The sequence below is a fragment of the Magallana gigas genome, chromosome 4 (genome assembly GCF_963853765.1).
Source record: "Magallana gigas chromosome 4, xbMagGiga1.1, whole genome shotgun sequence".
Taxonomy (NCBI): Eukaryota; Metazoa; Mollusca; class Bivalvia; order Ostreida; family Ostreidae; genus Magallana; species Magallana gigas.
Window position 1 is genome coordinate 18,878,541 of NC_088856.1, and position 21,864 is coordinate 18,900,404.

Below are 21,864 nucleotides of genomic sequence, written 5' to 3' on the forward strand. Positions count from 1 at the left end.
AAGGGGGTTAAGTTCGTTTTATATGTTAATAGAAACCAAGTATCGCAACTTTAATTGAATTAGAAAAAAATATGGCAACTTGAATGAGATGTGCGAGATCTACAATGGGTTTGTCATCAACAAGATAACCATTTTTATTGAACAGAAAGGTGAACAGAAGTTGAGAAAGAAATTAAAGCTTGTGTGCAGAATTATTTGCAAACACAACTAAAGTTGTCGAAATTTCTTTAAAATATGTGCTAGTAAAAATTGCTTTTATAATAAAGTTAATATTCACGATAAAGGACTGTAGTAGTTTAAAAGGAAATAAACGCCCTCGACTCCTTTCAACTTTTAAATATGTTGTATTGATAATTTGATAAAATGTAGAGATCAATTTTTATGTTACTGAAAATTAATATTTGGTCTTTAAAGGTTCCAATTAACATAACATACATTAATAATTATAAAAAAAAACTCAGACATTATTATCCTTTATTGTATGTCAATCAACGAATACGCACACATTGGATCACAACAGTATGTGATTTATACCATTAATAAAATGTTTAATTCCCAATTTGGTATCATATGAATCTAATTATGTAGATTTGCAAATGAAATCATAAAGAAACAACTTGTTCATGAATGAAATATGTTGACATAAATGATGAATAATTCATTGCACAACCTGTTTAGAACATATGTGTCACAGTTTAAAGAAATTCTATCCGATTTTCGGACAAGTTCACATGCTTTCATACCGAGGCAACGCTATCGATAAAGGTGAGACACTCAAAACAGCTGTAGGCCTAATGTTGTTTTGTTATAATTATATTTCTTGAGTTCATGACTTGGCAACTGAAATCAAAGTTAACGTTTACCTTAGATACCATTTATTAATATTCATGATATGACAAAGGTAACTTAATTACTTTTATTATCAGTTATATGCTAGTAGGTAGTTAATCAGGCAGAACTCGTTTGTCGTATTGTCTGGTGGGTCATAAATCCTGTAGACCCTCTAACATGCTTTCAATATCCTGAAAAGATTTCTCCACTTCTTTTGTTAATTTATTTTTTGGCTCTGAAAAAAGAACAGAAAAACATTTTCCTTTTTGTACATTAAAAGTTCTATATTATAGTTATGTGTTTAAATAATAAACACGTTTATACATATGTCGATGAATTTAAAAGTCTTTTATTAATGATTAATTAATTTTAAAACAACGTAATTAAGCTATGCATATTAAAGAATTGAAGCGTCGATTGATTATAGTAATTTTAAAGTATATAATGAATGATGAATAAGCACCGTTAAATTCCTTTAATGCTGACCAAGGAATTTTCACAGCTTTAATATTTGACGGTTTTAATTCACTCGCAATACTTTTATAAGACAAAAATAAAACCTACTTATTTCTAATGCGTGAGGACAGGATATACTAACATCCGGGTGTTCTACTCCCTTCACACAAACCGTGTATGTTCCAACTAAAATAAAGATATCGAAATATGATAAAAAGAAATCTCGGAAAAATATATAAATTATAAAAACACAAACGGCTAAAACAGAACTATTTTAGAATACATGATTTTTTTTCCTAATTACGGAACTAATCTTTCCTCATTTTTTTATCTTGTCATTACCGGAATTAAATGACATGTCTTTGAATACAGCCGTGGAATACTGGGGAGAAGAGTTTCCATTCGAACACAGCTGAACCCGTGCCTCTCCATTTAGTTCAGCCTTACTATCTGTCAAGGCAAATACAAAATATACGTGCAAATATGTTTATTGATATTCAATAAACAAAATACTTTCCTTGCTAGTTTCACTAAGGTATAAAGAAGGTAGCAAATATTGCAGGAAAAATACATCACTCATGTGTAAGTGAGTTTGTTGACTGCAATGATTATTACCTTTATATTAGTCTTAATAAACTACAACAGAAAGCATTTCATAGTATATACATGTATATACATTTTTCTTTTTTCTTTGAATTTCTTAAATCAACATTATCTATATCATCATTATTTATTAAAAGTGCTTATGCAGAAAACTTATTCTCCATTTGATAGAACAAATCAAACTATTGGGAAGTCGTAAGGCAGTCATGGAGCCATTGTTTCACTACATGTAGCAATGGTTCATTTAAACCTTAGCTGCAGAATCAAAGCTACAAAGGAAAAGCCATTTAACTACAGTTTCATATATCCTGCAATTCAGAGTGACCAAATACGTGTACAGGTATTGATCATATTAAACTAATATCCATTCTATGGAAATAACGATATTTAATTTTTTAAATCTTCCAACTTTCCACAGAATTTAGGTAGGTATGTCTTTAACAAAGGTCATACTTTGTTCATCAAAAATACAAAGGTTTTTCATGTAAGAACATGTAGCACAGCGTCTTGTCAACCCGAAGTTTCTTGCAGAACAATAGTTCTGCAACTAAGTTATTCAAAAGTAGCAAATAGTTATCATTCAACAATGAATAATTATATTTAGTAGACTAATTAGTTATAGTTACTTTAATAAATTCTGTAACTACATGTAAATGCAATGGACATTGCTAAATCTAGATAGCATGTCCTTAATTTAAACAATGTAAGAGCTAAATAAGTTGTCAAAATATAACCTGCAATTACTTTCTAAAATCTCCCAGAGTGTGGGAAGGCAAAGTGAAAAATTTGGACCTCGCCATTGTATCTATTTTATAAGTTAGAATTTTCCGGCTTGAAGTAAACATGTTTAAAGTTGGGAAGAAAATCAACAGATTCCAAACCTTTGACGAAGACCTCTACGAGTTCAGTACAACCAGTGTCAGCCCTGACAACAATACTTGGTAGCGTCTCTCCAACGTCGAGACATCTGACAGGTAGTTTTTCCCATTTCAAGGTTGTCAATGAAAATTCTACAAATAAAATGAAAACTCTTGTCTAAAAATGTTTCCAAAGTCATCTCTGTGATTTGCAAAAAAGTTGACAGTCTTGATGCAAGTGAAAAAACTATTTTTGAAAAAGGACCTTTCTTCCTTGACTTTTTGATTTCTTGGAATATTTTATCGAAATCATTTTCATCTGTTATCTATAAGAGAGAAAAGTGTAGTACATATAACTGTGTTAAAAAATAAATTATTGTTAAATTAAAGCAAGTAAAAGAAAAAATAACTACAACTATGGGAATTAATAAACTTGTTTATAAGATTTAAATAATATAAGTATATAAGTAATTTATAAAAGTAAACATAAAAAGATTCTCGAATATTTGTGTGAGTGTTCAAAACACCAATGTAAGTTTCATGATTAAAAGAGAAATACAAGTGACATTTTAACATTCAGAGTTTTCTAAGAGGGAAATATTATTGTCTTGATATTTTTTGACGAAAATCTCACCAGATTACGTAGAATTGCTTCCTCTATTAGAAGAAATTTTCGATAATTGTTATATCCCTGAAAATAAAAAAAAAAGATGTATTGATCCATGTGTGTAAAATCGATACAATGTATATTAGTGATACATATTCTTATGATAAATGTCATAGTTTAAAATGTCATATATATGTATCTGTATTTTTTTTTTGGGGGGGGGGGGGATGGGTTAGAATTTTTTTTAATCATATTTTAAGATTGGGGCTTTAGATATGTTATTGAGGGGGGGGGGGGTATTCATAACATTATTGTTCATTGGAGAGAGAATACTTACAGACTTTATCACAGAATCTGAGTATTTCTGTAGGTTTAGTTGTTCGAATAACTCTATAATGCGGTGGTCGGTGCCATTGAACTCAAGGGCCTGAAAACACGTGCATTGGCCGCCATGGTTCGATATAATGTTCATTCTCCAAAATTGAGATTTTGATGTAAAGCCAGTAAACTTCTGAGGAACTCCTGCAAGAAAGATAAGGCTTGGTTGAAACAGTTTGGGGTATTTTGTTCTAGAAACTTTGAACATCATATATAAATCTAGTAATGGCACATTTATAAAGTCGATGATTTGACATGCAAAAAGAGTTTTCAATTGACGATCAATTTGGTTAGTTAAGCATACAAAATACTTATGAAAAACCACACATACAAACATTCAAGATTTAAAGATAAAAAATTGACAGGATTCAGTCTAGTTATGCCGCGACCCTTCAAGATCATAATAAATATGTAGTACTACTTTTAAAAGCAAAGAAAGAGAACTCTGAATAGCAATTATTTTTTCTAAGCGTTCCGTCAGTTATATGTCGAAAAAAGAACCATTTAACAGGAGCTTGGACGTTGGGTGTCAAACCGCAATGTGAAGTAGGCCTGTCTATTTCATTGCTGGCCACTCAGCCATCAAATCAAGACGTGTCTGGCTTTTGAGCTATGACTGTGTATATTTCACTTGAAACCAGTGTCATCTTAACTTGTTTTGACATACAAAAAGATAGTTACGTCCTTCCATAAGTCCAAGGTCTAGTTATAATGGTTCTATTACATAGGGGCATTGTCTATATAACATGTATACAATATATGATATGATTTATTAAGAGTCAATATATTTAGAGTATGAAACAATTTATGGAATGAAAATATTGGTATATACAGTATTTTACACACATACACAAGTATGAGCTAGAACCTCGGTTTCTGTACCTCGGTTTCTGTCTCTGTACCTAAATCAAAATTAACACAACGATTTTTTTCTGCTTGCGATTTTATGTTTGTATCCAAACGCATAGGTAAATTATTCACAGACATTTGCCATTCATGACTGGCTATAAGGCACCTTGTGTTTGCTTTGATATGATTTTGTTTTCAATATCTTCATAATCAAAATTAATGAGTTTTGTACAAGAAAGGGTCAAACAATCAGTACCTGGATCTTTAGCATTTTGACTTCCTTTTAGAGAACACGTGAAAACACCAACAGTTGTCCAAGGTCCCCTGTAACAATAAAAATCAAAGTCATGAAACTACTGAAAGGCGTTGCGGTCTTGATTTATGTGTGTATCACGTGACTGACTTGAGAAAACTTGAAAGATTAGAAACCAAAATGCATCCAAATGTTAAAACATCACTGTTTCAAGCTCACCTGATATCATCTGCTGTTTGTAACTCAAATGTTTTCACCATCTGGGGATTTGACCTAATGATTAAGACAAAATAACATTTTACTGAATAGTAATCCATCCAGATGAATTAAACTACGATTTTCAAATGAAAAGAAAAACTCCAGTGTAAGTCTACATCTTGTTGAATGGTCAATGGAGTACTAGCCTTAAATATACGAAGGATTTTCAATTACGACCTTTTTCAAACTATATTTTTAATTTTGAAATATCAACAGATGTTCAACGTATTCTAATCTATTTGCACAAATATTTATGAAACGAAAAGACATTAGTAAATTGATTAGAAAATAACATTCTAATTTACCATCCGTAAATAAATACACCGGTCAAGGTGTGAATACTGTGAAGATCAAAGACGGTCCAAGCTTCTGTGATGGCCGGTATGACCCAGAACGTACGGAGGTTTCCTGTCGACATAAAGCTTCGGGGTTAGTTATGCTTATATAGTTATAGACACGTATACAAACACAGTCGCTTTTTTCTGTGACAGTTTAGAGTAAACCCAATATTCCCAATGTAAAGAAGTCCACACGTGGACATGCTACATGTAGCATGAGTAAAACCTTTTGTTTTGACACATTAAATAACTCTGTGAAACGTTTGATTATAACAAATGTTAGAGAAATAGGTACTACAATAAAAAAAAAACTAATTCAACAGGGGCACTATGTTGTAGAAAACGATAAATTATACAAAGATCCAGAATGAAAATCATAGGGGAAAATGTCCCTAGTAAGAAAACAAAGTCTTAGCGGATTCTCAAAGCAAAATAATGATTAAAAAATAAATTTTCTTAAAAACTCAAAAGGAAAGTTTACTTTCTCTGATTAAGAGACATTTTGTGGAGAACGTATTTTGGAATGACTAGCAATTTTAATTAATTTATTACTTTAAAGAGATTTTTTGCTAATTCACAAATCACGGTAATTTACACATAATGTCATAATGAAGACTTTGGAAAGTCCTATAAAATGCTTCCAATAAAATTTACGCATTAAAAATGTTGAACAAAACTTTAGTCCATTTAATCAGGGAAAAATATGAGTTGGTTAATTAAATTGCCTAAGTGTGACATATAACTTGCGCAAAAAAAAATATAAGGCGGAAAGTTCTCAAAAAAAATTAAGAACACTTATCACCAAGAACATTTTAACTGATTGCATAACCTCAATTAAATCGAGGAACTTCCGTCAACAACGATCTATGTTACAAATGTCACATGTATTTGTGTCAACATAAATTAGTATTTCTATAATTGCTAAGTTTATAAAAATATTTTTTTTAAAGTTTTTATCAGAGTATTTTTTGAAAAGATATTTCCGTATACATGTATATCCACGTGCTATTGATTCTATTACACGCATCTCATCAAAGACACGTTTCTATTTGAAGATGCAATATTTGAAATATTTACAAAACCTCTTCATAACATATTGAAGTAAAAACTTATTACTAGAAGTTGAATCTTAATTGGTTGTTAAGTTGTGAATATTGTAATCGGAAATATAGGAAAAGTAAAGTATTTTTGCCAAATAAAAACACCATACTCAGGTTTTTACAAAGTCAAGTGCCCTTCCCCCCTTACGTGAATTGCAATCTTCCTCAACTCATGAATGGGGGACGAGGATCTCCACGTAACTCGGAGATTAGTACCTAGTTTTATCACCCTAAAAAGTAAACTTTTATTCCAGAAAGAAGCGCCTCTAGTATCAATGTAATAGAGATTGATGTATGATTTCTTAAAAATATATTTGATTTCGTGAATCACATCAACAACAAAATCCACAACATTTAGTGTTCGACAAATGGCGATAAATGCAGATTATATCAAGATCAATGAGCAGGAAATACATGGAACAGACTGACAAGCGCCCGTACCGTCCAGTAAGTTGGTGTTGGGACTGTTTGCCGTGCAGGCGTTGCAGTAGTCGGGACTATTCTTCGTCCAGGATGGGTCGGTATCAATGAGAGGGTAGTCTGAAACACAGATACATACTTCTTCAGTAAAATATTCATTCCGGTGGTATCCGATACGATTAATTGTTTTAAGAGTACAAGTACATCATATTTCAAATATATATGTTCGAAAAGAAAATTTCAAGATTTCGAAAACAAAAAATGAAGTCCTCTAAAACATATTCCACTTTTCCTGTATTGCTCTACAAATCAAATAAAGCTTCTTGTTTTCTTAGCAACACACAAGATATATATATTTGTAGTATAGTGATTCGATAATACATGTAAATTTATACATATCAGATTTTTTTAATAATGCGTCGAAATTTTATTTTTACCTTTAACATCTACACTAGGTTTTCTGGAGGACACCATCACAAATTTTGGCATTTCTGTTTGTCCTTTGGTCTTGTATTCTGAAAATATTCAAAATTTTATCAATATGAAACGTTTATCTTTATTCTTAATACCTAGTAAAAAAAATTTAAAAATCAAAACTAGTGTCCATGAATACATAGAAACATCAAATCAAAACTATATACCATCAAACATTTGGAGGAATTCTTTGGATTTTACTGGGGGAAGTTGCGATGCTATGTTATAAGGAGTCTAAAATAAAAAAAAAATATTACTATTAAGTCTGTAGTGTTAGAAAACAACACGATAGACAGCTACTGATCAAAATAAGAGGCACTCGGCACACCTCGGCCGATTCGTATCTCATCTAACTTTGATGTAAATTACGGAATCGGCCGAGGTTTGCCGAATGAATTAGAGGTACATAGTATTGCAGTCTAGTTTTTTCATAACTACCTCGTGGTTGGAGGTTTCCTTGTCTGGATCGGCCCCATACTTTATTAGTTCTTCGGCTGCTTTTATTCTGAAATATTTGCATTTCCATTGTTATTTCCCACTATAAGCCCATACGGAGGAGCTGCAATTATTTCTCTATAATCGCAATTGCTCTGTCAGTATACTATGACGTCATAAAGGTGTAACGTTATTATATACTTTTCCATGACGTTATAGATTTAAACCAATATACGATACATCATGTGTTTTTCTCCAACTCCATTTCAATTGACGCATTTACATGTAATATTAAAACATGTTTTGGATAACATTTTAAAGGAATTGCCGTTATAACATATCATTGATTCTGTTAACAAATCTATGTGAATTAAAAAGATATATTACAGTCTGAATGTTTACTTTTGATGTAATAGCTAAATGTCAAGGTCTAGGCTAATACAGGGTATTTGCGAGTGGTAAAATGCAAATATAAGTAATAAACAACGATTATTTAGTGAACATGGCATTATGAATAGCAACTGCTCTGCTGGCATATTTTCCATGATGCGCTAGCGCGCATCATGGAATATGCCAACAGAGCAATTGCTATTCATAACGCCATGTTCACTAAATAACGTTGTTTATTTCTTAAATCATGAGATGAATGTTAAAATATTGTATCCAAAATAATTACTAGTTTTGAAATTTGATAACTGTGTTAATATCATTTTTTTTATCAATGTAAATTGTTAGATTAAATATACACGTGATTTGATAACTTTAAACAATAATCTTCTTACATGTACAGTAGTTGGCCATGAATGAGTTCGCAAAATGGCGGCGTCGTCGATGTAAACAAACTTCGTCTGCAAAAATCAAACTCCGATATTTGATCTTAAAATTATAAATCATTTACCTTCTTGTTTAGTATTTAGTTATCTGCCCTTTTGTGCGTATTACACTTCTAATTCTGCGTGGAATGCTGTCGTACAAGCTGCGAATGTAGTGAAGAGGCAATGCAGTCCACGTTTCCAGCGTTATGCGTTTCAAGTCTTCGGCGTTTTTAATTTCAGATGTTCGTCGCTGTATGCGAGTTTTCAAGGTTTTCCAGACATTTTCAATTATGTTCAGATCTGGACTTTGGGCTGGCCATGGTAATGTGCTTATATTGTTGGTGATTTTCCAAGCATTGGCCCTAGCAGACACATGACAAGGGGCGTTGTCTTCCTGGAAGATCCAGGGTCGGTTCGGGAAATGTTGTGCGACCACAGGCCATAAATAATCATCAAGGATAGAAATATATTTATCAGTGTTCATGTTGCCGTCAACTGGTGAAAGGGTTCCTACGCCATGGTATGATATGCACCCCCAAAACATAACAGATGCCTTGCAGGTGCGCTCCCTGTCTCCAAATTCACCCAAGCACTCGGGTCGTAGACGCTCGTCAGGCTTCCTCCAGACGTATATTTTATTGTTGTTACCCAACATAATTTTCGTCTCATCACTAAAGATGACTCGAGACCAATTTTCACGGACAGTCCATGTTAATTTCTGTCTACAAAAGCGTTTCCGTCGCTCTCGATTTACGTGCGAGATAGTAATTCGCTTTGAAACCACACGCCTCCTATATCCATCGTCACATAGTCTTCTTCTTACAGTTCTTTCAGATATATTACAACCTGTTATGTTATTAAACCTACTTGTAAGATCTTTTAATGTTTGTCGTCTGTTGCCTTTCACACGTCTAAATAAAACTCGCTCATCTCGAGGTGTTGTTTTTTTCTTACCCCCACTTCGCCGCTTGTTTTCTGTAGTTCCTCTCTCGTTCACCCTTTTCAAAAATTTCTGAATTGTTCTGCTGTTTATATTAGTGAATTCCTGAATTTTATAGCTTGAAAAACCTTTATTTGATAAAGATAAAATGATTTCTTTTTGTTCTTTTGTCAATTCTTTCCCGTGGCGAGCCATTGTTTCTATGCAGACGATAAATTGTTTACCAAAGGGGAATAATCCAGAAAATAAAACAAAACAATCCAAAAATTATGAAACTATTAATTCGGATAAAATTGAACTCGATACGTTCATGATTTACGGTAAAGTTTTACTCTCAACTTTCCAAGCGGACAATATTTGTTTACGCCGCCGCCATTTTGCGAACTCATTCATGGCCAACTACTGTAGTTATTTAAATCATATGAAATTTAAATTTTGAAATCGATGTACATGTACGTACAGGTATATCTAAAGTTATTAAGTTCTAAATGGAACAAAATATAGTGCGCAACCATTTGATAAAATAAATTTTACTAAATATGTGGTTTTAAGGATTAGTAGACATTAACTACGGTACCTTAGAAAACGGGTTGCCTCGTGTAGGGCGCATGTATTACGTTCTCTGTTGAGGCAATTCGGATTGACTCCAAAATCCAGAAGCAGGCGCACTATCTCGGAATGACCTCTAATAGCGGCCTCAATGATGGCCGACGTATTTCCGGCCATTCTTGTTTCACCGTCCATCAGACAGGACACAAGCTCTAAATATTAAAGATGATACAATGCAAGATTCTCAACTTAGAATCATTTTTACATGAGCTTGGACTTTCAGTAGGATGTGACTCTCTATTTCTTGCGTCAAAACAATTAAAACGATGCTTGTTTTAAGCGAAATATGCACCTATTCCGTAGTCTTAGCTCGAAAGCCAGACAAATCTTGTTGATTTCAATGAGCCATGACTGAGTTGCCAACGATGACAGTCCTATATCACAGTGCTATTTGTCACAACTACCCAACGTCTAAGCTCTTGTTAAAATGGTTCTAACTGGGAGGAACTTTTCGAAGAAAAAACCCAAAGATCTGCTGAATTGGAAAAAAAATGATCCAAAAAAAATTTAACAATTTAGAGGTGTCAAAAACAAATGCATGACTATTATAATGGTTAAGATTATTCTTACCTTTCCTGTTGTACATGGCTGCTACGTCTAGCGGTAGTTCCCCTTTTTTGTTCTGCAGGGTAGAATCAGCACCTGCCTAAATATAATTTTGACAAATTAATAAAAAAGTACTTTAAGGAAAGAACTAAACGCAAAGATGGACACAATTTTGAAATCACTATATCATTACAGTGTATATATTTCTTATTAAAAAGAAGAACAAAATAAAAATGGCTTTGGATTTCCTTGATTAAAAAAAAAATAAAATCAATACTTAGGTGTTGTTTTAAAAGGGAAATAATGATTGGAAACAGTTGTTGCTGGTCAATGTATTGCCAGAAAATGGCTAATATAAACATAGCACATGTTGGATTTCATAACTTGTCATGTAATATTATTGCGTTCTTTTTGTATGTAAATTTCCTATGGGTATGAAGGGATAAAATCACCATAATAACCATTAGGTGTTTTGCTAAGAACCGTGGTTCACGACAGTCACTGTGTTTGCAAGTACATGTATGAGTAAACTCTTATTCTGTTTAAGATGAAATTGTGCGTAACATATTCACTCGAATCACAAAGTCGGTAACTATTCTCATGATGATAAAGCTCTAGTTATTCTGTAACAACTAAAAACCTGACACAATTCATAAGAAAAAGTTCTGTATACAAGTATACAAGTAACGATTGACCAGATATAATATAAAATTCCCTTTCTAGCTTTCAGACAAGTTGCAAAATTAATGCATTTCATTGCAATGGAAAGTACTTAGTTGCGTATTCTTAACTTTGATAATTACATGGAAATATATATATAATATGTATTTGGGACTATCCCTTCTAGTTAAAACATGTGCATCTTTACTTCTGTTTCCTGTCACACACACTTTGCACAAAGCACAATTATTAACCCTTCAAGGTTATGTATTCAAGTATGTATCACTTGGCGCCAAAACGTAAGAGAAAAATCATATGATTTAGCGAGATTTCAAATAGAAATGCAATGCAAACGCATACACAATACATATGTCGGTGATTTCCTCCCTATAGCTGCTCTTCTTTTTAAAAAAAACCCAGGCACGTAGCATAAGGGGGGGGGGGGGGGCAGGGGGGGCCTGCCCCCCCCCCCCCCCCCCCACTTTTTATCGCAGCAACAAAATGTTTAAAATTTACATATAAAAAAATGAATTATAATGGAGTTGGCCCCCCAACCTTTTGGAAGTTAGTAAAAAATTGATATGAAATTGGGAAATGAGAATCAATTACCCCCCCCCCCCCCCCCCACACACACACACGTATTAGGATTTTGAAGATTTTTGGAAAACTTTAAATTTCCCTTTTTTTTTTTTGCCTGTCAAGATTTTTTGGATGGGTCTGCCCCCCCCCCCCCCCCCACTTTCAAAAACGATGCTACGTGCCTGAAACCCCGATGATTAGTTCTACAGTTTTATACTATATATTACACAAAATTAGCATGACTGTTTTGTTTCAATCTGTCATAACTTCAAAATCTAAAACCGAATGTAATGAATGATTGTTACGAGTATGTCCTTGTTAAACAAAACTTGATAGATGATTATGTAATCTTTTATTGTTTTTATGGAGAGTTTTATACACTTAATTTATGCAGAACCTCGTGGCTGATTCAAACTCTTTTAAAGAACTAACATTTTGGAAAATTGCATTCATGATCAATTTGATATTATGAACATGTATAACACATATCAATATAAAAGGACTGTTGTCTCATGTTACAAAGCTTCATAGATTAATAAATTATCCAATACAGGAAACAATTAAAGCTTAATGCATCTAACATCAAACTAGATGCTCAATTTAATCATATGGATGACTGTATAATAAAACATGGAACTTTCAGGATGATTTGAAATCTAATACGAGTAAGATAAATTATTCAATTAACACAGAACTAAATAGATGGTTTTCTAGAACTTTTTATATGAATTTGATTTCTATACAGATTAAATTATCTATTACACATGTACAGCTAGATTGAATAATTAAATCTTCTAACACAAAGCTGCTGTGTGACATTTTAAATGGATGATTTAATATAAACTTTATATAATTCATTCAACTGAGATTATTTTTTAATACCAGAAAGTTATTGTAATATGGATAATTGAATCATATGACACAAAACTAACTGGGTGATTGTATCATTTTTTTTTAGACTTGATGGATTCTTGTAATGGTGTGATTTGAATCTGATACAGGATGATTTAACATTAAGTTTGGTAAGTATGTAATGTTCACAGAAGTTGATGAACTACTAAATCCTAATGAATATAGTTCACGTACAGAAGTAACTATGGCGTTTTAGTTTTGGGTGTTTTTTTTTTGTTTTTGTTTTTGTTTTTGTTTTTGTTTTTTTTTTTGGGGGGGGGGTCGTGTTTTGTTTTGTTTTGTTTTTGGCCGTTTTGAGGAATGTGTTATAATATTCTGAATTTTTGTTAATAGTTTTGGGGTTTTTTTGAGTTATGCTTTTGCTTTTCATCTGGGTAGAATCAAAGAGCGCATAATTATTTTTCATTTTTGAGAATTTTTTCGATGAGACCAATAATTATACGTAATAGCATTGTCAAAATTGTATATTGATGCAGATTTTGATTTTCGATTGCCTAAACGTCTCTAACGCATGCGCAAATTAATTTAATTATAATCCAGTTCAAAAAATGAATAAGTCACAGTAGATATACAACGATTACAAATAGAATGCTACATTTCATAAAGCTAGAAAAAAAAAGTGAATTTGAAGTAAAATGAATATGTAGCATCAATTAGATTACATATATGATAACTAACATCCCATTATAATATTGCAAACAGACAAACTCTGCTAAAAAAAGAAAATGATATAATTGCGTGACCTACTTTTGATAAGGTTGACATGAGTTGAACACTGTCGTCTGCTCGACTTTGACAAATCACGTGCATTGGCGTATTGCCGTCACTGTTTTGAGTGTTCACCTAAGCGTACAAGTAAAAGAGAAACCAATTCAGCCTTAAACTGTTTATACACATAAAAATGATATTTTGAAAGAACAGACATGGGAAATCATAAATGAAATTTAAATGAATAATCATATGTTGTTTGTTTCTATACGTTATGATTTATCTATTTATTTAATGTCCTGTATTGGCAGAGAGAGAAAGGGATAGAGGTATTAAACAAACAGAAAAAAGAAAGAAAGTACAACTTACCTTTGCACCGTGACGCAAGAGTAAGTAAACAATATCTAGTCTTCCCATAAATGCAGCTAAGTGCAGAGGGCTATTTCTACAAAAAGTAAAACAAATACCATTCAAGATATATGTATGAATTAGAATAAAATTGCAGAAGAATTAAACATGATTTGGAATGGAAAACTTACCAAAGTGACGTTCAAAATAATCATACTCACCCTTTACTGTCGGCAAGATTGACATTGGCAGAGTAGAAAAGCAAGGTTTCCATGATTTCTTTATTGCCTGCAAAATATAGTTTCGCCATATAATTGAAAAATGATTATTAGTGCATAGTATTCTTTTTTTTTATTATAACGAGAATTAATAATTCATCGCAAAAAAATCAAAGTAAGGGTACCATTTAGGACGGAGATTATAAGTGGCGTATATCCGGTGTCGTTTTCTTGGCAGTTTATGTCCACGTGGACAACCTGCATCCGAATCCGGCCTCCCAAGGTACCGGAAGTAGGTACATCCACCTTCCGGATCTGGAATTCTTTTTCGGGAAGTAGTAGTTTCTATTGAGGTTAATGAGTTAATCAATAGATAAATTATATTTATCATTAAGAGAAATAAAACTATAATACTTCTAATACAAGTAAGTAGAAGCTGAGAACATAAACAAACAAATATTATAAATTCATGAATCATTTAATTATGTTGACAATATATTTCTGTTGGATTTCAAAAAACATTGCTTTTATCGTAAATCCTACTTCTAAATAAGGCTGTACTGTTAAGAGAAATAGTTTAAAATTTACTAGCCTTATAACAATATTTGTAATGATGAAAATCAACAAATTATACCAATAAAACTTCGTTTATTTTGAATATTTTCTATATTTCATCACACTCAGGCATCCTCTTTTCCAGGAAGTTAGAATTGTCTTGTCATAGCACTGAATACAGTCATGAATTTTATGGCAACCACATGGTATATCTTTTATAAGTAATGACAACCATTACGCAATTTTAAAATAACTAAAGGTACATTGGTGATATTTCTGTTTCTCTGACATATTGTGAAAATAACTATTAAAATACATGTACGGTGACTAGAAACATACACCTTCCTCTCGTGTATCTAAAACTGTCTGCTGTGTTTTTTGAATCGCTCATTTGTAACGACTTGTAGACGAATGATTTTTATTCTGTTGAAAATCTTCAAATCATTGAATAGTAACCACTTTTCTTCAAGTATCCACTTTCGTATTTTTTCAGTACTCTTTCCTTATTTATGTTTACGTTAAATCGAGTTTATAAATAAACATGAAATAATAGTTGCGTATGAACTTAGGTAACCTTGTGTGCATGATATTTTCCCACACCAAGATTTCAACGATTTTCATATTTGATTTTAGTTTTTGCTAAAAACCAAACAAGCTGTAATCTAATATTAATGATACTTATATCAATTGTTCAAAATACCAAATAAAATCCAAAAAAAATAAAATTTCATGTTTACATTTGAAACACAGTTTAAAAAAATTGAAAAAAAATTAACTTAACATACACCGAAATCTATTCAATGCATACAATGAGTAATCGGTTCACCGAGTAATCTGGTCCCCCCACTTCCGGGTCCGAGTTTACCTGTAGTTTTTTCTCATCGTTGTTGTGAACTATTTTTAACAGTTCCTCTTCCTTCCCCATGTTCCTGTTAAGAATCCGTAAAACACGCCGTGGATTCAAAGACGAATCAAAATAATGAACTCCGGACTTAGTTAAGTTTCCATTTTGTACAAAATTCACTTTGAGACCGGGATGTTATAATGGATACGTATATTTCAGGTGTGTATCACGCTATCACCTGTAAGTTTCAGAGACACCTGTGTGTACCTGCGTGGATAGAGCTTCGCTTGATTGACACTGTTGATAAAAACACACTTAGTCAGGCACATCTACTGTCAGCTCACTGTACACAACAGCACACACGCGCTCGCACGTCTGCATGAAAAATGTGGAAAAACACTTGACACCGGAACTGGCCAATTACGCTCTCCTAATCCTAATCCTTTTCTTTTTACTTCAGCATCAAGGGTTGGTCTTTTTATTTATTTGTACACATTTTAAATCAAACGTCAGCAACACGAGTATCCATTACTCAGAACATGGCAGCACATTCCATCGTTCAGCGATCAACCTGTTACAAGTTCAACTATTTTCATTTTTTTCGTTTCATATTCAAAGACCATTTAAATACGGGCACGATGTGCTTTGCTTTTTCTAAAGGACCTTCTTACACTTCAAAACAGCAAGGTTAAATAAAATGAATTTCAGCGCAATTAAATGACTTTTGCTCTTCACAAAGTTAAGTGTACACATTTACGGAGATAATGATATCTACTGCAAACATTCTAATTGCACTGGTCTCTATTTAAAAACAAGGAAGTATAAACTATCTCTGTCTATAGATACGTCCATGCAGTAACATTAAGAGCTAGTTCATCCTGCAATTTTATCTAATTAATTAAAAATAGTATCAAATTACCAAACATTTCTCCAACGACGAGGGAGTATTAAAACGGCATGATATTAAGTATTTTGACATTTTTACCAGCAAAATTAAAAAAAATGATACAATTTTGTACATCAAATCATGTAGAGACAGGCAGGTGGTATGGTACACCTCTAAAAGGGAGTTTTTGTTAACTGGGTAACAAAGGACTTATCAGTGAAGTGTTTCATAATATTTTAGAAATTGGGGATCCGAAGAAATGTGGAAAAATCTTAACATGAAATACTTTAAAAGATGTCAAATCATAATTCTACATCTCTGAGAAAATTATGTTTTTTTTAAATATTTTCGATGTTGTCTGTCCCCCTTTCTTGTTTTCCTGATCTTATCCTTTTTACCAAAGTGTTACATAAACATGATTTCTGTCACACACTGTTCTTCAATTTTTAATGTCTTATCCTTCATGGCTATGTATACAACCATACTTATAACGATTTGTATTTATGGGGTTTTTTTTGTACATGTACATGTGTTCCTCTTGTATATGTACCAAATTATTTTGTTTGAGTAAATAAACTGAGCTTGAACTTGGTTACAACTTATCGAAAAATATTTTAAGGATATAACAAATGTTTATATTAATGACAGCTCATAACCGTTCTAAGTGAAGCTAGATTCTACTGATCACGCACTAATTTTAAACAGAATAAGTTGATACTGTATGCTACAAAAATGTTCTCTAAATGAATTTATCAATACACTTTGATGGCACTGAAAAGGAATAATTACATTATTTCATAATTGTCATTGACGTGCCATCATTTAATTAGATAATTTATAGACTTAAAGTACAAACACAAACAAATCTGCCTTTTTAACCTTGATTGCTTATTTACCACCTCAGCTGTCCCTGATAACAATCCAACGTAAGTATGTGCATAAAATTATACTTCCGTCTTTAGTATGTATGATATAATAATTAACTATTATGCGACTCTAATTATTTCACATAAATCTTTGTTGAAATTAATGCAACTTGGATAGCATTGACGATATTCGTATACCAAACAGTGGCAAATTGAACGTGCGCAAGGGGGGGGGGGGGGGCTAGCCTTATAAAAAAAGATCTTGACGAGCAATAAGAAATAGAAAATTGTTATGGTTAAGTCTTACTTAATGTAAAAAAAAATGGGGGGCGGGGGGGGGGGGGAAGGGGGGGGGGGGGCTCACCCCTGTTCCGACGCCTATGCCAATTAATTAATTAGGCAATATAGTATTATCTAATTTTTTTAATATCCCCTTCCCCTATACACAGGCACATACATGTACACACAGTTTGAAAAGCGATGATCGTGCCTGTTTTGGGTGGGTTTTTCTTCACGATCACTAATCAAACTTTATTTTGTTTGTAGGCTATAAAGTTATGACTGGCTGCTTCTGTTGCTCATATCGATCATTGCCTGGCGTAATTCATGCAGGGTGTTGATAAAACGCGGAACGGAAAATGGAACGGTATGGAATACAGAAAATGGTATTTACTTTATACATGTAGATGTAAAAACGATATACTTTATGAAATTCTTAATATTGATAAAACTAGTACTGTTATCCATATTCAAGTTTATTTTTGAAAAAGTAAGGATCACTAAATATTTAATGTGGATTGGAGTACATCATGTTTTATTTTTTAAAATATTAAAATCCCAAGCAAGTTTCGAAGATGAAAAACACATCCAAACGCTTCAACTAACTGCCCTACACTATTATTCCAACAATACTACAAAAGGAAAATAATTTAAAAGTTATTTTAATAGCTTATCTAATTACATTATCTGTACATTTCATTTTTCAGCTTCGTACTTTATTAAGCAAATTGAATACAGTGATTTAGTTAATAGACATTCGTAAGAATAATACAAAAAACAATTAAGCGACCTTTTGATAATAATCATTCATAAAATATTGATAAATGTTACGAAGTAACTAGTTTGAGTCCATACAATATTTACCCTAAACATAGTATTTTTCCGTTCTGCTTTCCGTTTCGTTTTCTGTTCCGCGTTTTAGCAACACCCATTTATGCTGCAAAATGAAAGTAAAAGTAAATTATGTTTACCACATTTCTAAAGAACCGGATGTGCATGACAAGGAAGAATATTTATCGTTGAAGAATGCTTATTTTAGCAATGTGCAGGTTGAGATGATTTTCATAAGAGGTCGCCAGATTCATTTTTGCAAATTTCACGGTGAGTTAAGAAAGTCAATGTGATAATGTTAAGAAAGTCAATGTGATAATGTTAAGCTTTATGCTTGCACATGCATGTTCGTTGTACACATGCTCATATTTTATTTAATTATTGATGTATAGTTTACATAATTTAATACAATAAAATCATGTTACGCATATTTTTTTAATTGTTGATTTCCAGATGTCCAGCTCAGAGGGTGTGGTGGTCAAGCTATGTAAGTACTGTCCCAATCCACTGAGATTGTATTGCACAATTTGTGACAGTGGGCTATGTTCCTCGTGTTTGGCGAGGCATCTTGGAACTGAAACTGACAGAGGACATTATGTATGTTTCTACCGAGATAGGATGTCATCTAAATCAATCGGGAAATACTGCAGGAAACATGCTGCAAACATCTGCGACTATTTCTGCATTTCCTGTTTCAAGAAAGTTTGTTTTGAGTGCTTAAATGATGAATTACGTCATACGACAATGAGCATTCAAGCTCTAATGCGACAGAATCTAAAGCAAGTACAGGATGATATGCAAATTTTATTGAGAGATTTAACACCTAAATATGATGCGATAATAGAAGCAATTGATTCAATAATTGAAGCACAAACCAGGAAAATCAATATGGTGCCATATATTTTAGCGCGTTCCTTAAATCTTCAATCTCATTCTCGTTTATTTCTCTATGAATGCCGTAAATCCCCAAACCATATTTTGGATGAAATAGAAGCTTATTTAAGAAGAGTTGGTTCTATGCTACCTCCTGAGTTAATATTTATTTCGTTTCGGGTCGCTTTACGAAAACATATCATCGATCGAATGCTTGAAAAACTTGCAAAACGTCTAATGAACCACAGATTTCTACAAAAGTCGCGCCTTCGTAGTAAACGTTGTCTAATCTTGACAAAACTGAGCGATTCAGATTTTTTTGAAGAAGTAAAGAGTGTACTTAGTGCCACCTATAGGGCAAAGAACGCCAAACATCACCCTAAACGTCTCCCTCCGCCAAAACCGGAAACGGTTAGTCCACTTGGTAGATCAGAAAAAGAAGAGGCGATAGATGATGTGTATAACAACAGCTCGCATTTTGTCGTTGGTAATAACGGCCCCGTCCTTGTAATTACGGTGCTAGCTTTTGCACATGGTGGTAATTCACGAATGCATGGCATCGTGTTTCAAAATGCTCATGGTGAAGTTGTCTTTGATGCCGTAACTGAAACAATAACACAGAGAGGATCCCTACACTGTGTGGTAGCTTCCACGTCAGACAGAAGGCATCTCCTTGCAGCATCGGATGTGCTAATGGAGATAAATCTGATGGAAAAATCCATAAAAACAATCCGAAAGCAGGATAAATGGAAATACGTTGACATGACTTGCACGTTTTCGGGATTTCTGCTTGTCATTGAAGAAGGCAAACAGTTACAGTCTCATCAGCAAGACTACCGTGTAACGAGATGCGATTTGAATGGTAACATTCTACAAGAGATTGACTTTGTTACCGAGTCCCTTTATTATCCGTTTAAAATCCAGGAGCGAATAAATGGGGATATGTCAGTGCTGGACAAAAGTAATGGAAATGTTCTTGTTCTGAACGCATCAGGGCGAGAAGAGCAAAGTTACTGCGCACATTACGCGGAAAACGCGCCGGAGTTTTTGCCAAATCTCATACTTTGCGACAAATTCGGTAACACTATTATTTACGATAAACAAAGATCGATGATTCAAATCACTGGCAAAGATTTCGGGAACGTTTGCAAGATACAACTGAAGAAGAGTTCTCTGCTTGGTTTTTGTATCGATATTGATGACAGATTAGTTTGTTTGTGTCGATGTAAAGATAGTGGCTTTGAAATCCAGATTTACAACTATATGAATATGTAAGAATTGACGATATGCTAAAAAAGGATGCAAAATAAAATGATTTGTTTAAAGGCTATTGTTTTTCTCTTTTATAACAAGAACATCATACGTGAAAATAGTGCTCATATATACTTTTTTGTTAAACATATATACAACTTATCGTCAAAGATACACGACGTGCGTTGCGATAATAACACTGGATTATGGCTACACGTACATACAGCTATTCTGCAAAATACAGACAAAGGCCAGATAAATGCTACAATAATTTTTGTTTTAAAAATATATATTAAGACACCCTGAAAGCTTTCAAATTGATAACCCATTGAATCGATAAAAATAAAACAAAATGTATTTATGCTTAATATGTTATCGTATTAAAATAGGGATGTAAAAATGACGAGAGTATAAGAGGTAGGTTTGGCGTCTCTCCTGAATTGTTTTCTTTATGCATGGGAATGATGCACATTAGACAGCCATCAATTACTTTTAATTTTATTTTTTTTAACCGGGTTTTCCAACGAAAAAATCCTGTTATTAAAATGGTGAAAATGGCGGGCGGGCGGGCGGCTGCCAAAAGGGTACCCTCATTGTACGGATAACTTCTACAGTTTTCAAGATAGTAAGTTGTTCTTTTTTTTGTACATATATAAGAGGTGTGCCTATTGCTAGGATTTGATTTCTGACAATTTATGGGAAAAAAAGCCAGCTTTTGAACTTGGTCATATTAAGGCAAAATACTGCATAAAGGATACCCTTATTGTACGGATAACTCCTCCTACAGTTTTCAAGATAGTAAGTTGTTCTTTTGCAGATCAGTTGTACATATATTAGAAGTGTGCATATTGCTAGGATTTTGATTTCTGAAAATTTATGAAAAATACCAGCTTTTTGGCAAACTATTGCTTAAAGGGTACCCACATTGTACGGATAACTCCTCCTATAGTTTTCAATATTATCTTACTATCATAGTAAGTTGTTCTTTTGCAGATCAATAGTACATATATTAGAAGTGTGCATATTGCTAGGATTTTGATTTCTGAAAATGTATGAAAAAATACCAGCTTTTTGGCAAACTATTGCTTAAAGGGTACCCACATTGTACGGATAACTCCTTCTACAGTTTTCAAGATAGTAAGTTGTTCTTTTGCAGATCAATTGTACATATATTAGAAGTGTGCATATTGCTAGGATTTTGATTTCTGAAAACTTATGAAAAATACCAGCTTTTTGGCAAACTATTGCTTAAAGGGTATCCACATTGTACGGATAACTCCTCCTA

The 21,864-nt window shown here is 33.0% G+C and overlaps 3 protein-coding genes across 7 annotated transcripts in view; 1 reads left to right on the forward strand and 2 right to left on the reverse strand.

Moving 5' to 3' along the window:
* Positions 1-459: 459 nt before the first annotated feature.
* On the reverse strand, positions 460-18,512 carry LOC105331640 (uncharacterized). Of its 2 annotated transcripts, none has more exons than XM_066081542.1 (21): positions 18,489-18,512; positions 14,380-14,539; positions 14,198-14,264; positions 13,998-14,073; positions 13,668-13,763; positions 10,794-10,869; positions 10,192-10,375; positions 7,863-7,929; positions 7,592-7,658; positions 7,388-7,465; positions 6,972-7,070; positions 5,398-5,500; positions 5,054-5,107; positions 4,838-4,905; positions 3,692-3,876; positions 3,382-3,438; positions 3,013-3,073; positions 2,772-2,900; positions 1,630-1,737; positions 1,396-1,473; positions 460-1,066 (listed from the first exon to the last, which is right to left on the reverse strand). In XM_066081542.1, the coding sequence occupies exons 1-21, from the start codon at positions 18,495-18,497 to the stop codon at positions 984-986; spliced, it is 1,905 nt and encodes a 634-aa protein (XP_065937614.1). In that variant the 5' UTR covers positions 18,498-18,512; the 3' UTR covers positions 460-983. The 2 variants fall into 2 exon arrangements, with proteins under 2 accessions (XP_065937614.1, XP_034304504.2); XM_034448613.2 differs by lacking the exon at positions 18,489-18,512 and adding an exon at positions 15,615-16,333.
* On the forward strand, positions 17,877-20,658 carry LOC105331639 (uncharacterized). Of its 4 annotated transcripts, none has more exons than XM_066081550.1 (3): positions 17,881-18,010; positions 18,664-18,725; positions 18,909-20,658. In XM_066081550.1, exon 3 carries the CDS (start codon positions 18,909-18,911, stop codon positions 20,601-20,603), a length of 1,695 nt encoding a protein of 564 aa, XP_065937622.1. In that variant the 5' UTR covers positions 17,881-18,010; positions 18,664-18,725; the 3' UTR covers positions 20,604-20,658. The 4 variants fall into 4 exon arrangements, with proteins under 4 accessions (XP_034304503.2, XP_065937622.1, XP_065937621.1 ...); XM_066081549.1 differs by having other exon boundaries at positions 17,992-18,010; positions 18,609-18,725; XM_034448612.2 differs by lacking the exon at positions 18,664-18,725 and having other exon boundaries at positions 17,877-18,010.
* The window catches only part of LOC105331637 (pleckstrin homology domain-containing family G member 7), a 38,606-nt gene continuing 35,650 nt past the window's right edge, over positions 18,909-21,864 (reverse strand). Inside the window, exon 18 of the mRNA XM_066081543.1 lies at positions 18,909-19,035. The gene's annotated coding sequence lies outside the window, so the exon portion shown is untranslated. The remainder of the gene's footprint in view (positions 19,036-21,864) is intronic.